The sequence below is a fragment of the Setaria viridis genome, chromosome 7 (genome assembly GCF_005286985.2).
Source record: "Setaria viridis chromosome 7, Setaria_viridis_v4.0, whole genome shotgun sequence".
In the NCBI taxonomy this organism is placed as follows: domain Eukaryota; kingdom Viridiplantae; phylum Streptophyta; class Magnoliopsida; order Poales; family Poaceae; genus Setaria; species Setaria viridis.
The window spans coordinates 15,225,253-15,239,224 of record NC_048269.2 but is presented as its reverse complement, the minus strand read 5'-3'; the positions used below and the strand labels follow the sequence as shown (position 1 = coordinate 15,239,224).

Below are 13,972 nucleotides of genomic sequence, written 5' to 3'. Positions count from 1 at the left end.
ACCGCTTGCGTCTTCCTCAGCTACCCTTCCTCACACAAGGGGTACCGCTGTCTTGACCTGACCACTCGCGCGTCATCATCTCTAGACACGTCGTCTTTGATGAGTCGTCCTTTCTCTTCTCCTCCCACTCCACCCCACCGTCTTAGCTCGACTTTCCCCTATCGAGACCCTTTGGTTCTCCTACTACTACCTCAGTCACTCCGTCCTTGGACGTTGAGCAGCCGCGACCCTCACCTGTTGTTTTGCAGGAACTTCCCGATGAACCCACCATCCTGGTCCACGGCCCGGTTGTGCGCTTGCCGTCCCAGGCCATTTTTCCGGGCGATTCTGTGGCTGAGCCGCGGCCTCACCAGCTGACAGGCTGCCTCCACCCACTGGGCCACCCTAGTGGCTACTGCCTCCTCTACAGCGCAACTTCCACCTCCTCTATAGCCGTCAGCCGCCCACGACAGCTCCTGTTCCTACGCCGCCCCCACTTGCATAGGCCCCTGCGTCACTGGCGCCCCCTGCACCGCCGGTGCCCCCTACATCATTGGCTCCTGGCCCCTGCGCCGCCAGCTCACCGTCATGTCACTCACTTGGCTACCGGGACCATTCGGCGGGTGCACTACAGGAACCTCACGGCCACCGCTTCCTCGACCTCACCCTTGCCCATTCTGGCGAACTACAGCAGTGGTTTGGCTGATCCAAATTGGCGTGTGGCCATGGCCGACAAGTTCCAAGCGCTCCTCAACAACAACACCTGGCGTCTCGTTCCGCGGCACCCCAGCTCCAATGTTGTGATGGGCATGTGGATCTTCAAACATAAGTTCCACGTCGATGGGTCCATTGCTCATCACAAGGCGCACTGGGTGGTTCGCGGCTTCTCTCAGCGACACAACATCGACTACGACGAGACGTTCAGTCCGGTTGTCAAACCGGCAATGATACGGACCGTCCTAAGCATCGCCACCTCCCGTGGCTGGCCGATCACCAGTTGGACGTGAAGAACGTCTTTCTTCACGGCCATCTTGAGGAGACAGTCTACTACCAGCAGCCTCCCGGCTTCGTCGACCCCGCCGGCCCTGACCATGTATGTCTGTTGCAGAAATCATTGTATGGTCTGAAGCAGGCGCCTCGAGCTTGGTACCAGTGGTTCGCCTCCTTCCTCCGACAACTCGATCAACCTCGAACACATCCCTCTTTGTTTACAAGGAGGGTACGAGCCTCGCTTACTTGCTGCTCTATGCTGATGACATCGTCCTCACCGCCTCATCTTAGACGCTCCTCCAGCACATGATGGCTCACCTTCATTCCAAGTTCTCCATGACGGATCTTGGTGATCTTCATCACTTCCTCGGCATCTCTGTCATGCGCTCCCCCGACAGCCTCTTTCTGTCCCAGCGATAGTATGTCTTGGACCTCCTACAGCGTGCCGGCATGGCTGAGTGTCACTCTACGACGACTTCTATTGACACTCATGCCAAGCTCTCGGTGACAGATGGCGACTAGCTCAAGGATGGCTCTGAGTACAGGAGTCTTGCAGGGGCTCTCCAGTACCTCACCTTGACTCGGCCTGACCTAGCATATGCAGTTCAGCAGGTGTGCCTGTTCATGCACGATCCCCGTGAGCCTCATCTCACGCTGATCAAGCGCATCCTGCACTACATGAAGGGCACCCTGTCCTCCGGGCTTCACATCGGCACCGGCCTTGTCCAGTCCTTGACAGCCTACTTTGATACGGACTGGGCTGGCTGCCCGGACTCTCGACGCTCCACCTCTAGCTTCTGCGTCTATCTTGTGGATAACTTGGTATCTTGGTCCTCCAAGCGCCAAAGCACAGTGCTCGATCCAGTGCTGAGGCTGAATACTGAGCTGTGGCCTATGATGTTGCAGAGTGTTGCTGGCTTCGGCAGCTTCTTCAGGAGCTCCACGTCCCCCTTACTTTGACCACTGTGTTCTATTGTGACAATGTGAGTGCTATCTATATGACAGCCAATCCGGTTCATCATCGACACACGAAACGTATCGAGATTGACATCCACTTCATCCGGGAGAAGGTTGCTTTGGGACATTTCCGAGTGGTCTAAATGCCTTCATCCCATCAGTTCGTGGACATCATGACGAAAGGCCTTCCAGTTCAGCTGTTCACTGACTTTAGTTCCAGTCTTTGCGTCCGGGATCCTCCCGCCGCGACAGCGGGCGGGTATTAGGCAATGTATAGCCGTATATAGCTGATTTATAGCTTTCCATGTATACTACCGATTGTATTCCTTATATACCAAGCCATATTGGCTAGAGGTCAACCCCCTCCCCCTCATTGGGGTGTGTGGTATTTTTCCCATAACCTATCTCTCTACAATTGTGTCTGTGCCGTTGTTGTTACTAATTGTTATAGACAAGTAAGTGTTTCTATGGCAGTGAAAGGTTGAAAGCCAAGAATGACCTTGATGCATGCAGTTGATCACATTGTCTGCTTTAGATATTCTTGGATGTAAGTTGGATGTAAGTTCTATAGCTTTTGAAGAACATTTGGTAGTGGTTCACTGAATAGTTGGTGGAAATGTTCCGTTTCATTTCTTAGATTAGATGTTTTATGTTTCTAATATATCATGTCTGGACTCAGGGAACCCTTGATGAAGCTGAAGGACCACAAGGGAGGCTATTTTCATACTACTTGAACATCAAAGGAAAAGCGTCTGTCTAACTTTGTAAAAGATTGGGTTAATTTTTTTGTTCTTTACTTCTTTAGAAGCTTACTCTGGAGTACCTGTTCCCTACTACAGGTTCAACACATTAGCTTGCATATGTCAGGTAGTGTATGTCATTTTAGTTGAACTGTTTGTTAGAGAAAAATAAGTGTGTTTATTGTCTTCATAGTTTTGCTTTAGGCAAATGTTGACCCAAAACAGTCACAAAGATTATTTTAACAAAATTTTCTCATTGCCTATAAATAGTACAACAACTTCTTAAGTATAACAACTAACAAGATTGTTTCCATTCTAATGACATCTATGTCATGGCTGCTACTATTTTTTACCATCCAAGGTCGTGGCATGATGGTTAAAGCTGTATTCGTTGCATATTTTCATGCTTGGGGCATTTGATTGCCCAGGAGTAGCAAGTTGAGTAATAACTGAATGATGAGATCCAGTTCACTTCAGACTTCAATTTGATTATTTTAATGGTTGAAATTGGAGATCTTCTCTGTTAGCAATGGCCAAGGTGAGTTCCTCCCTGAACTCACAGCCACACTCACACACACATAAACTGGAGGTAGAAGGAGATAGAGAATAGCGCGCGCACACACACACACACTCAATTTCGATTGGTGCTGCTGAACTAATGAGCTATAGCTGCTCTTCTACTTCTTATAGAAATCAAAGTGAAACTAGAGTACATACTAGAATGAGTGCTTCTACGAACTACCTACTACTTCGATGTAGTGATACTTGACGTCGATGTGTTTGCTTCAATCGTGGAGGACGGGGTTCTTTGCCAATGCAATGGTGGACTTATTGTCCACCTTCAGGACCGGCGTGTAAAGCTTCTCTCCGGTGAGCTCCTGCAGTAGCCATCCCAGCCAAATTCCTTGGCAGCATGTCGTCGCCACTGCAATGTATTCAGCCTCACAGGTTGATAACACGGTGATGTGTTGCTTCTACATCTGCCAGGAGATGGGGTAGGAATTGAGGACGAACAGCATGCCTGTTGTGCTCTTCCGCCCATCAACATCTCTAGCCATGTTGCTGTCACTGAACCCGATCAGTTCTAGCCTTCTTCCTTTGCTCCGTTTCGAGTAGACTATGCCATGTCCAATGGTTTCGGCCACATAGCGAAGGACTCTCTTGACGGCGGCGGTGTGGTCCTCACATGGATTCTCCATGAATCGGCTCAAGTAGCTCACAACAAATTCGATGTCCGGTCTTGTGTGTGTGAGGTAGCGCAGCCCGCTGATGATGCTCCTGTACTGCATCGCGTCCACCCTTGTTGCCGTGCTCCTAGCCGGTGATGGTGAAGCCCAGCGCCTACTGCACGTAGACCTCCTCCGTGAGATCCCCATTGAGGAATGCGGACTTTACGTCTAGGTGATGGATGCTTCAATCCCTTGCCACCACCAGCGCAAGCAGGAGTCGCACAGACTCCATTCGCACGACGGGCGTGAACACTTCCTCAAAATCGATGCCTTCACGCTACACGAACCTCTTCGCGACGAGGTGAGCCTTGTGCCGCACCACAGCCCCCTGCTCATCGCGCTTCACCTTGAAGACCCACTTCAATCCAATCGGGTGGCACCCAATTGGTGGATCAACAAGCTCCTAGGTCTTGTTTTCCTCAATTGCCGGCATCTCCTCCAACATCGCAGCCCGCTAGCACTTCTCATGCTCTGCCGCTGTGAAATTGGGCGGCTCCTCAGCACTGCCCAGGTGCAGCTTGAGATCATCTAGCACGTGGGCTGCCTGCTCGGGCGAACTCTCATCCCCAACGATATCATCCACCACCTGGAATCGCAGTGGCTCACCATCGTGCTCGATGTCAACGTACGACGACATGTTTGTTAGTGGAGAGATCAAGCGAACCGATGAAGCTGAGCTTGATGTTGTAGAGCAGGGTGTTGCTTGCCCGGCAGGCGATGCTGTTGGGAGTTGCTTCCCCTGTTCCTAGAGCAAGGGATCCCCCTCCTGGGGATGGTGGTGGCGTGGCATCCCCTATTCCTGGAATAGGGGAGGCCCCTCCTTGACTTTCCGCCGCCTCTTTTCCTCCGTTGCCGCAATAGTACTCCAAGTACTCGATGGTGAAATGGCTTCCGCTGCCGCCGCCTATCTCCTCCACGCCGCTAGACTCCTAGTCCTAGCAGACCGTCTCATTGAAGATGACGTCGCGCAACGTGGTGACGCGCTACGCCTTAGGATCGTAGAGCTTGTAGGCCTTGCTCCCATGCTCGTAGCCCAGGAATGCCATCGGCGTGCTCCTGTCATCGAGCTTCTTCAGCCTCAGCTTTGTCACCTTCACGTGCCTGATGCAAGCAAACATTTGAAGGAAGGAGATGTCGGGCTTCCGCTCATGCCATGCCTCGAATGGAGTCATCCCCTTTCAGCTTTTCGTCGGCCAGCGGTTCAGGATCAACACCGTCGTGCTCACCGCCTCACCCCCAAAAGCCGCTGGCATCTGCTTTGCCTTCAGCATGCTTGAAAAGTATCTTGGTGCCCCTAAGTGGGTTTTGGTGATTTAATGACAAAAGTTTAAGTAACTAACAAAGTATCAAGTGCGTAAACAGGTTTAAATTGATGATTGGTCATGGAGCACTTGTGATGGACCCCTCAAAAAGAAATGAAAGTTTAAGCGGCATCTTAAATAGTTTAAATTTATTTTCGGTTTGAATTTGAGTTTAGGAGTGCCGCACTACTAAGAGGGATGCGTTATCTCTGGTCTTGATGATGAAAAAGGTGCTCAAGGTGACCTAACAAAATCTATGAGAGACACCGTTTGCACTTACACATCACTTGGGGATTTTTAAAAGTGCTAACCAGAGAAATCCGGAATTTTTTCGGAAGTTTTTCCGGAATATTTCGGAATTGGAGAGTTTCTGGAGAGTCTCCGGAGGTCCGGATTTTTCCGGAAGTTTCTCCAAAAAATTCCAGAGGTTCCGGAAATCTCCGGAGAAAGTTCCAAAAATTTCTAGAATTTCACACAAACGGCTAGTTTTTATGTGAAGGGGTATAAATACCCCTTCAACCCCTTCCCTGTGCCCACCTTTGCCTTTCTACTATCCCAAGTTGCAGAAACACTCTAGAGCTCCCCTCTTGGCTCCCTTTGACCTTCTTGTGAGATTTGTTGGGAATTTAAGGAGAGATGGGTGAGTGGGCAAGGGATTGTGCTAGTGAGCTGCAACTCCATCGCTTGAGCACCTTCGTTCTTCGTCAAGCCGGTGATTCGTGTTTGTTACTCTTGGAGCTTCAAGCTCCTAGCCAGCTAGGTGTTGCCCAGATGAGCATCCAAGCTTGTGGCTGCCCCAGTAAGTTTGCATTACCCCTATGATTGAGTAAGAACTCTAGCTTGATCTTTGTGGTCGCTAGAGGGAGAAAAGTGACTTGGTGATATAAGTCCATCCTTTGTGGGTTCTCAACGGAGACGTAGGCTTCACGGTGTGAAGCTGAACTCCGGTAATAAATCCTTGTGTCACTCTTGTTTATTCTTCTTATATTCATACATATTCTTGCATAGAACACATATCTAGGGTTTGTACTCGATCTAATTTTCTAGTGTGCTTGTGGCTGATACATCTTGCTGAAAAGTTTAAGAATAACCTGTGGAACCACCTATATTTGTCGATTTGAAATCTAACAAGCAAAATTTAAGGTTGTAGTTGTTTTCGCAAAAATCCGGAATAATACGTAGATTTCTTCGGAAATTTCCGGAACAATCTCCGGAAATCTCCGAAATTGTCTAATAAGCTTGTTTTTAAGTTTTAAATTTTTAGATTCGACTATTCACCCCCTCTCTAGTCGACACACTAGATCCTTTCTTAGTATCAGAGCTTTGGTCTCCGAATTAAAGCCTAATAACTTGGAGTATCGAGATGTTGACCTCGGGCAATCAAGATATGGCTATTGGAGGTGATGTCTCCAATCCAACCGGCTCCCAACCACCCGTGGTACCACAAGGAGCACCGACAAGTGCTCAAGGTGGAGGAGTTGGTGGAGCAAGCACAAGTGAGAGGAGACGTCATGATAGTGACGATTCCTCCTTCGATGACTCCGACTATGACGATGCAAGGTCTAATCACTCCGGACGTCATGGCTCAAGGAGGGAGTATCATCAAATCCCTTTCAATTATAATTGTTTAAATGCTAATGCTTCATCCGGGTCAATTCACTTGGGAAAGTCGTCTAATTTTGATGGGATAAGTTATTCCAAGTAGAAAAACTCGATGAAGGACTATTTGATGGCGGTCAATCCCGCGCTTTGGAAAGTTGTGAATGTAGGTATTGATTTCCCATCCAAAGATGCCACTCTCACACAAGATCAAGCTCTTGACCTTCAACAAAATGACCAAGCTTTGCACCTCATTAAGAGCTCCTTATGTACCGAAGAGTTTGACAAGGTAGATGGTTTGCAATCAGCCAAAGAAGTGTGGGATACTTTATCCATTAACCACCAAGGCACAAAGAGGGTTAGAGAAGGAAGAATTAGAGCATTGGAGAGTGAACTAAACTGATTCATCATTGAGGAAGATGAAACACCCCAAGTGATGTTCAATAGGTTGAACAAGATAATTAACAAGATAAGGTCTCTTGGAAGTGACAAGTGGGGAAGAAGAAAAGTGGTTGACAGGATTTTATCAGCTTACATGGCTAGGGATGTTCAACTCCCAATTTTAATTAGGGAGAAGAGAGGATTCAAGAAGTTCACACCGGCGGATGTGATTGGAAGAATTGAAGAGCATCTTATCACTGTCAAGGAATCCAAGCTATCCCAAGAGATGTCCAAGATTCACAAGCAAATTGAGAAGAACAATGGGGTAGCACTCAAAGCTAGTTATAAGAACAAGAAGAAAGAAGCAAGCTCTTCATCAAAGGCCACTATCAAGAAAGAGGATGAAGATAGTGATAGTGAGAGCATGGATGAGGAAGAGATGGCCTTGTTCATGAAAAGGGTAAGGAGAATGATGAAGAGGGATGGCTTATTTGGAAAGAACAAAGACAAAGAGAAGACTAAGAGGAAGTCAAAGAGGCCATGTTTTGGATATGGCAAGGAAGGCCACTTCATTGCTAATTGCCCGGATGTCAAGATCAAGAGAAATGACACATCCAAGCGTGACAAAAGCAAATACAAGAAAAAGGTTGGTGAAGCTCATTTGAGTCAAGAATGGGATTCAAATGAAGAAAGCTCGAACTCCGATGAGGAGGTTGGTGTGGCAACAATGGCATTTGAAGCCCCAATCTCCAAGTCATCTCTATTTTACGACCTCACCGATGATGAAAATGGCTTCAGCCACACTTGCTTCATGGCTAGAGGGCCAAAGGTAGATTCCAAAACTCCTTCTCATGATGATGCAAATGCTAGTGATGATGAAAATGCTCTAAAAGGTTTAGGCAAACAAGCATTTAAAAGAATAATGAAATTGATGATGGAAATAGAAAATAGGGATGAAACCCTTGAGGTGCACGAAGAGTTGTTTAGACTTGAGTGAGAGAAAACCATTACTCTTGAAAAGTCCCTTAAAAATGAAAAGAAGGGATTCAAGGTGCAAGAGGACTTGCTCAAGACTAAACTTGAAGAAATTCTTAGCCTCAAGAAATATCTTGCTAAAGAGAAGATGGTGGTGGATGAATTAACTAAGGAGCTTTTCTTGGTTAAGGACACTAGTGCTAGTCTTAAGATTGAGAGTGTTAAGCTTCAAGAAAACCTCACTAGTTTGGAAGCTAAACATATTGCACTTGAAGCTCAACATGACCTTCTTAAGAAGAGCACCTCATCTATCTCTAATGATGCATCCATATCTTCTAGTGCCTCTACTAGCAATGGTTGTGCTAGATGTCATAACATTGATGTAAATGCTTGTGCTACTAATATTGCTCAAATAAATGTTATGAAGAATGAGATTGCTAGGTTGTCAAACTCACTTCTCAATGAGGAGAAGAACATGCAAAAGAGGGGTGAGTTTGAAACTCATACCAAGGGTTTTGGGTCAAATTATATGAAGAAGTATGGGTTCAAGAATGGAAAGGGGCTAGGTAAGTTTGAGCAAGGCTTAATTGAGCCCATTCCATTCTTGAAGAACAACCATACTATCAACATGTGGGAAAAGAGAATGGTCCATGGTATGAGGCAACTTGGGGCAAAAGTTGTTGGTAAGCAAGAATACAACGAGTCCATCAAGTTCCTCAACTCTCAACAAAGGCAAGTGAATCCCTATGCCACGCCAAGCAAGCCCAAGGCCTCTCATTCTAAGAAAGTCAAGAAGCCTAAGCCATATGCATCACAAAAACACATTTTATGTCGCTTATGTCTTGACTTGGGATCATAATGGTAAAGTGATCGCCAAGTATGTGGGCAACTGCACCAAGGACACTTTGATCAAAAGAAGTGTGCGGGTGCCCAAGGTTCTTGTAACTAACGCTCTAGGACTCAAATCTATTTGGGTACCTAAAACACAAGTCTAATTTGTTTTGTAGGCTTACTCCGACAGTGGGATTAAATGGGTGATCGATAGTGGATGCACCAACCATATGACCGGCGAGAAGAAGATGTTCTCCAATTGTGAAATGAAGAAAAATCCAAGGGAGAAGATAGTGTTTGGGGACAATAGTGAAGGAACAGTTGTTGGTCTAGGTAAAGTTGCAATCTCAACCGAGCATTCAATTTCTAATGTTTATTTAGTTGAATCATTGGAGTACAATTTGTTATCCGTGTCACAACTTTGTGTGATGGGTTACAATTGTTTGTTCACAAATGAGGGTGTGACAGTCTTTAGAAGAAGCGTTGACTCCGTTACCTTTAAGGGTGAACTCAAGGGAAAGCTTTATTTAATGACAAAAGCTTAAGTAACTAACAAAGTTTCAAGTGCGTAAACAAGTTTAAATTGATTATTGGTCATGGAGCACTTGTGATGGACCCCTCAAAAGGAAATGAAAGTTTAAGCGGCATCTTAAATAGTTTAAATTTATTTTTGGTTTGAATTTCAGTTTAGGAATGCCGCACTATTAAGAGGGATGTGTTATCTCTAGTCTTGATGATGAAAAAGGTGCTCAAAATGACCTAACAAAACCTATGAGAGATACCGTTTGCACTTACACATCACTTGGGGATTTTTAAAAGTGCTAACCAGACCGGAATTTTTCGGAAGTTTTTTTGGAATATTCCGGAATTGGAGAGAGTTTCTGGAGAGTCTCTAAAGGACCGGATTTTTCCAGAAGTTTTTCAGAAAAAATCTAGAGGTTCCGGAAATCTTCGGAGAAAGTTCCGGAAATTTCCGGAATCTTCACACTAACGGCTAGTTTTTGTGTGAAGGGGTATAAATACCCCTTCAACCCCTTCCCTGCGCCCACCTTTGCCTCTCTACTGTTCCAAGCTGCAGAAACATTCTAGAGCTCCCCTCTTGGCTCCCTTTGACTTTCTTGTGAGATTTGTTGGGGATTTGAGGGGAGATTGGTGAGTGGGCAAGGGATTGTGCTAGTGAGCTGCAACTCCATCACTTGAGCATCTTCGTTCTTCGTTAAGCCGGCGATTCGTGTTTGCTACTCTTGGAGCTTCAAGCTCCTAGCCAGCTAGATGTTGCCCGGATGAGCATCCAAGCTTGTGGCTGTCCCGGTAAGTTTGTATTACCCCTATGATTGAGTAAGTAACTCTAGCTTGATCTTTGTGGTCGCTAGAGGAAGGAAAGTGACTTGGCGATATAAGTCCACCCTTTATGGGTCCTCAACGGAGAAGTAGGCTTTATGGTGTGAAGCTGAACTCTGGTAATAAGTCCATGTGTCACTCTTTCTTGTTGTTCTTATATTCATACATATTCTTGCATAGAACACATATATAGGGTTGTACTCGATCTACTTTTCTAGTGTGCTTGTGGCTGATACATCTTGTTGAAAACTTTAAGAATAACCTGTGGAACCACCTATATTTGTCGATCTGAAATCTAACAAGCAAATCTTAAGGTTGTAGTTGTTTTCGCAGAAATCCAGAATAATCCAGAGATTTCTCCGGAAATTTCCGGAACAATCTCCGGAAATCTTCGTAACTGTCTAATAAGTTTGTTTTAAGTGTTAAATTTTCAGATTCGACTATTCACCCCCCTCTAGTTGACACTCTAGATCCTTTCAATACTCCTGGCCATCCCGACAATGGTCTGATTCCGCCGCTCAACCACGCCATTTTGTTGCGCTGAGTACGACACCGTGAGGTGGCGTTCAACACCTTCCTCTCCGCAGTACTGGGTGAACTCGATCGAGGTGAACTCCCCACCATGATCGATCCACAGCACCTTGTGCTTCTTCCCTATCTCGCCTTTGACGCGCGCCTTGAAGTGTCAGATCGTTGTCGCCGCCTCGTCTTTGGATGATAGCAGCGTCAGCCACATGTATTGGCTGCTGTCATCGACGAGGAGGAGGGAGAGGCGCCTTCCGCCGTGTTTTGTCGGCGTGATTGGCTCTCACAAATCCCCGTGCATGAGCTCCAGCAGGTCCTGCACGTGGTAACTCGCCGTCTTGGGGAACAAGGCACGCCGCTGCTTGCCGGCGAGACAGCTGTCACATAGCTCACCCACATGCTCGATAAGTGGCAACCCACGGATCATGTCGTGGCGCGCAAGGCTTGCAAGCGTGTCGAAGCTCTGGTGACCGAAACGTGCGTGCCATCACCACACCTCATCGTCTTGCCTTACCGAGAAGCACACCGGCCGTGTGATGGTCAGTTCTAGAATTTATAGCCTGTTTTTGGTGAGTTCCACCTTGGCGAGAAGCTTGAGCTTGCGGTCGCAGATGCGGAGAACTCCGCTGCCAATCAGCACCTAGCAACCTCGCTCATCCAATTGGCCGATGCTAACGATGTTGCTGCGGAGCTTGGGGATGAAGTAGATGTCTGTCAATGCGCGATGCTCGGCGGACTTGCAGTGGAACAGGACCGTTCCGCACCCTTGAATGTCAACGCCGGAGGTGTCATCGAACTTGATCGTGCCGACGATGTTGGTGTGGTTGCTCGCGCCGAACTTGGAAGGCCTCTTTGTTCCCCATCATGTGGTTGCTCGCGCTGGAGTCGAGGTACCACCGCTCTGCTTCATCGCCTTTGCGCCCGAGGTTAACCCGCGCGTGCCTTTTCATCGAGCACAACGTGTACGCGTGGGGATTCCTTAACCTCGTCGCTGAGGGCGCACACCTGCACCATCAGGAGGGCGGGCACCTCCTCGTCTTCCAGGTCCAGGTGCGTGCGGTCTTTGCGGCGCGGCTGATTGCAATCTCGGGTCCAGTGCTTGGTTTTGCCGCAGTTCAAGCATAGGTCCTTGCTGACACGAATGCGGCCGCCGCCATTGCCGCCACCGCCCTTCTTCTTTGTCTTGCTGCGTCCTCTTCCGCATCCGCCACCACTACCACCGCGCAAAATAGAGGACCCTTCCTCTATCTTTCGCGCTTGCACACGTGCCGCCCACTGCTCCTCAGTGAGCAGCAGCTGACCGCCAGCGGACATGTGCGCTGGCACCTCCACAACGTGATCCTCGACCGCCTTGAGCAGCTCCCACAATGTCCTCAATCGTGAGCTCGCTCATCTCGAGCAGCGTCTCGATTGACATTGCAATTTGGGCAAATCGCGAAGGGACGACTCACGGGAACTTGGCGATGGCCTCCTCGGTGATGGTGTCGCCCAGTGATCCCAGCTGGCTCACCATCGTCGTGAGCCAGAGCGTGAAGTCCTCGACAGCCTCGCCGTCGTGGAAGACGATCGCCTCGTACTCGCGGTGAAGTTGTTGCGCCTTCGCCTTCCGCACGCGGTTGTTGCCGAGGCTCATCCTTCTGAGACTGTCCCAGGCCTCCTTTGCAGTGTCCTTGGAGCCGAGCGCGATGTAGAACTCCATCGGGACACCCTTCAGGATGCCCTCCATGGCCATCTAGTCCTCCTACTCGTCGTCCGTGCCGACGCTCACAGACTTCCAAAGGCCCCTAGCCTTCATCATCACCTCCCACTTGACGTAGTTGCTGCGGGTGAGGATGGGGTACTGCACGCCGCTGATGTCCCATACCGTCTTCTTCACCACGTACGTCGCCCCATGACGCTCCGGTGATAGAGATGGTGACGCCCAACAGAGGCAGGTTGGCACCCTCGTCCTTACCCTCTCTCACCATCGCCGCCCTGAATCACTTTAAAACGCGGCTGTGATACCAGTTGTTGGCAATAGCTAAGGTGAGTTCCCTAAACTCACAGCCACACTCACACACACATAAGCTGGAGGTAGAAGGAGATAGAGAATAGAGCACACACACTCAGTTTCAATTGGGGTGCTAAACTAATGAGCTGCAGCTACTGTTCTACTTCTTATAGAAACCAAAGTTAAAGTAGAGTACATACTAGAATGAGTACTTCTACCCATTACCTATTAGTTGGTACAATACTCGATATGGCATGCTTGCCCTTCTACTCATTGCACTGCTGCCATATTCGGGTCAAGGAGCTCTACCTGCTCCATTGACTTTTGCGGAACGAAGAGATTAGCTTAAGAGCTGAGCAATTTATCTAACATTCTTTGCAGCCTATGAAATTCGTGAAAAGTATGGTGCATTTACAACCATAGATGTAAGTCAATTCTATGACTGAGTCCAATCCTCCACAACTTTCGATTATGCCTTCCAGTGATACTTGTCATATGATTTCAATTTAAAAGTTTTGCTGTGATGCTGAATATGTTACGGGGTTTTGCTATACTATAATTTTTACAGTATACATTATCGCTTGGACTCTTTAACTTCGATCTACAGGGCATGAAAGAACAGTGAGATGCTGAATCAATTTTTTTTCTTAAAAAAATGCATTCTTATTAATATGAAAAATATGCTGCTGCCGCAAAGCTTTACAGATTCACCTATAGCCATTTGAAACTGCAATTTGAAGAAACCATCAACTTGTGTGGCGAAATTCTAGTCGAAATCAACCTTTTATTGTGTTTCCAAATTCACCTTTTCCAAGATATGCTCGGATCATTTCAGCAAAAGGGAAAACGGAGTAATCCTTCTTTCAATAAATTCCTAGCCACCATCTCATGAACAAAGATGGAGAGCGGGGTCCCATTCTTGCATTTTTCTGGAGAGCTAGTTTATCGTGTTTTTAAAAGAGGTGTTAGTTCATTATTAAGCTAAAGTTTTTTTTTAAAAAAAAATTCAGATATGATCTGGCTTGTTTGGGTGCACCGTGCGCGGGGATTCCCAGGGGCAGGGCGGCAGTCTCTGGAAGCATCCACGGCCTTCCAAAACTCTCCCGCTCTCGCAACCCGTCTCCGGAAGCATCC

The 13,972-nt window shown here is 47.6% G+C and overlaps 1 protein-coding gene across 1 annotated transcript; it reads right to left on the bottom strand.

The window, feature by feature from the left end:
* Nucleotides 1-3,451: 3,451 nt before the first annotated feature.
* LOC117864643 (uncharacterized mitochondrial protein AtMg00240-like) lies at nucleotides 3,452-3,955 on the bottom strand. The gene is made up of 2 exons (XM_034748766.1): nucleotides 3,688-3,955; nucleotides 3,452-3,591 (listed from the first exon to the last, which is right to left on the bottom strand). Exons 1-2 carry the CDS (start codon nucleotides 3,953-3,955, stop codon nucleotides 3,452-3,454), a joined length of 408 nt encoding a protein of 135 aa, XP_034604657.1.
* Between the last annotated feature and the right edge of the window lie 10,017 nt (nucleotides 3,956-13,972).

Excerpts from the sequence above, each read along its gene's own strand:
- LOC117864643 (XM_034748766.1), bottom strand. The coding sequence starts at position 3,955 with ATGCAGTACAGGAGCATCATCAGCGGGCTGCGCTACCTCACACACACA. Across the intron at positions 3,592-3,687 it reads TGGGCGGAAGAGCACAACAG|TGGCGACGACATGCTGCCAA; the intron begins GCATGCTGTTCG and ends AATACATTGCAG.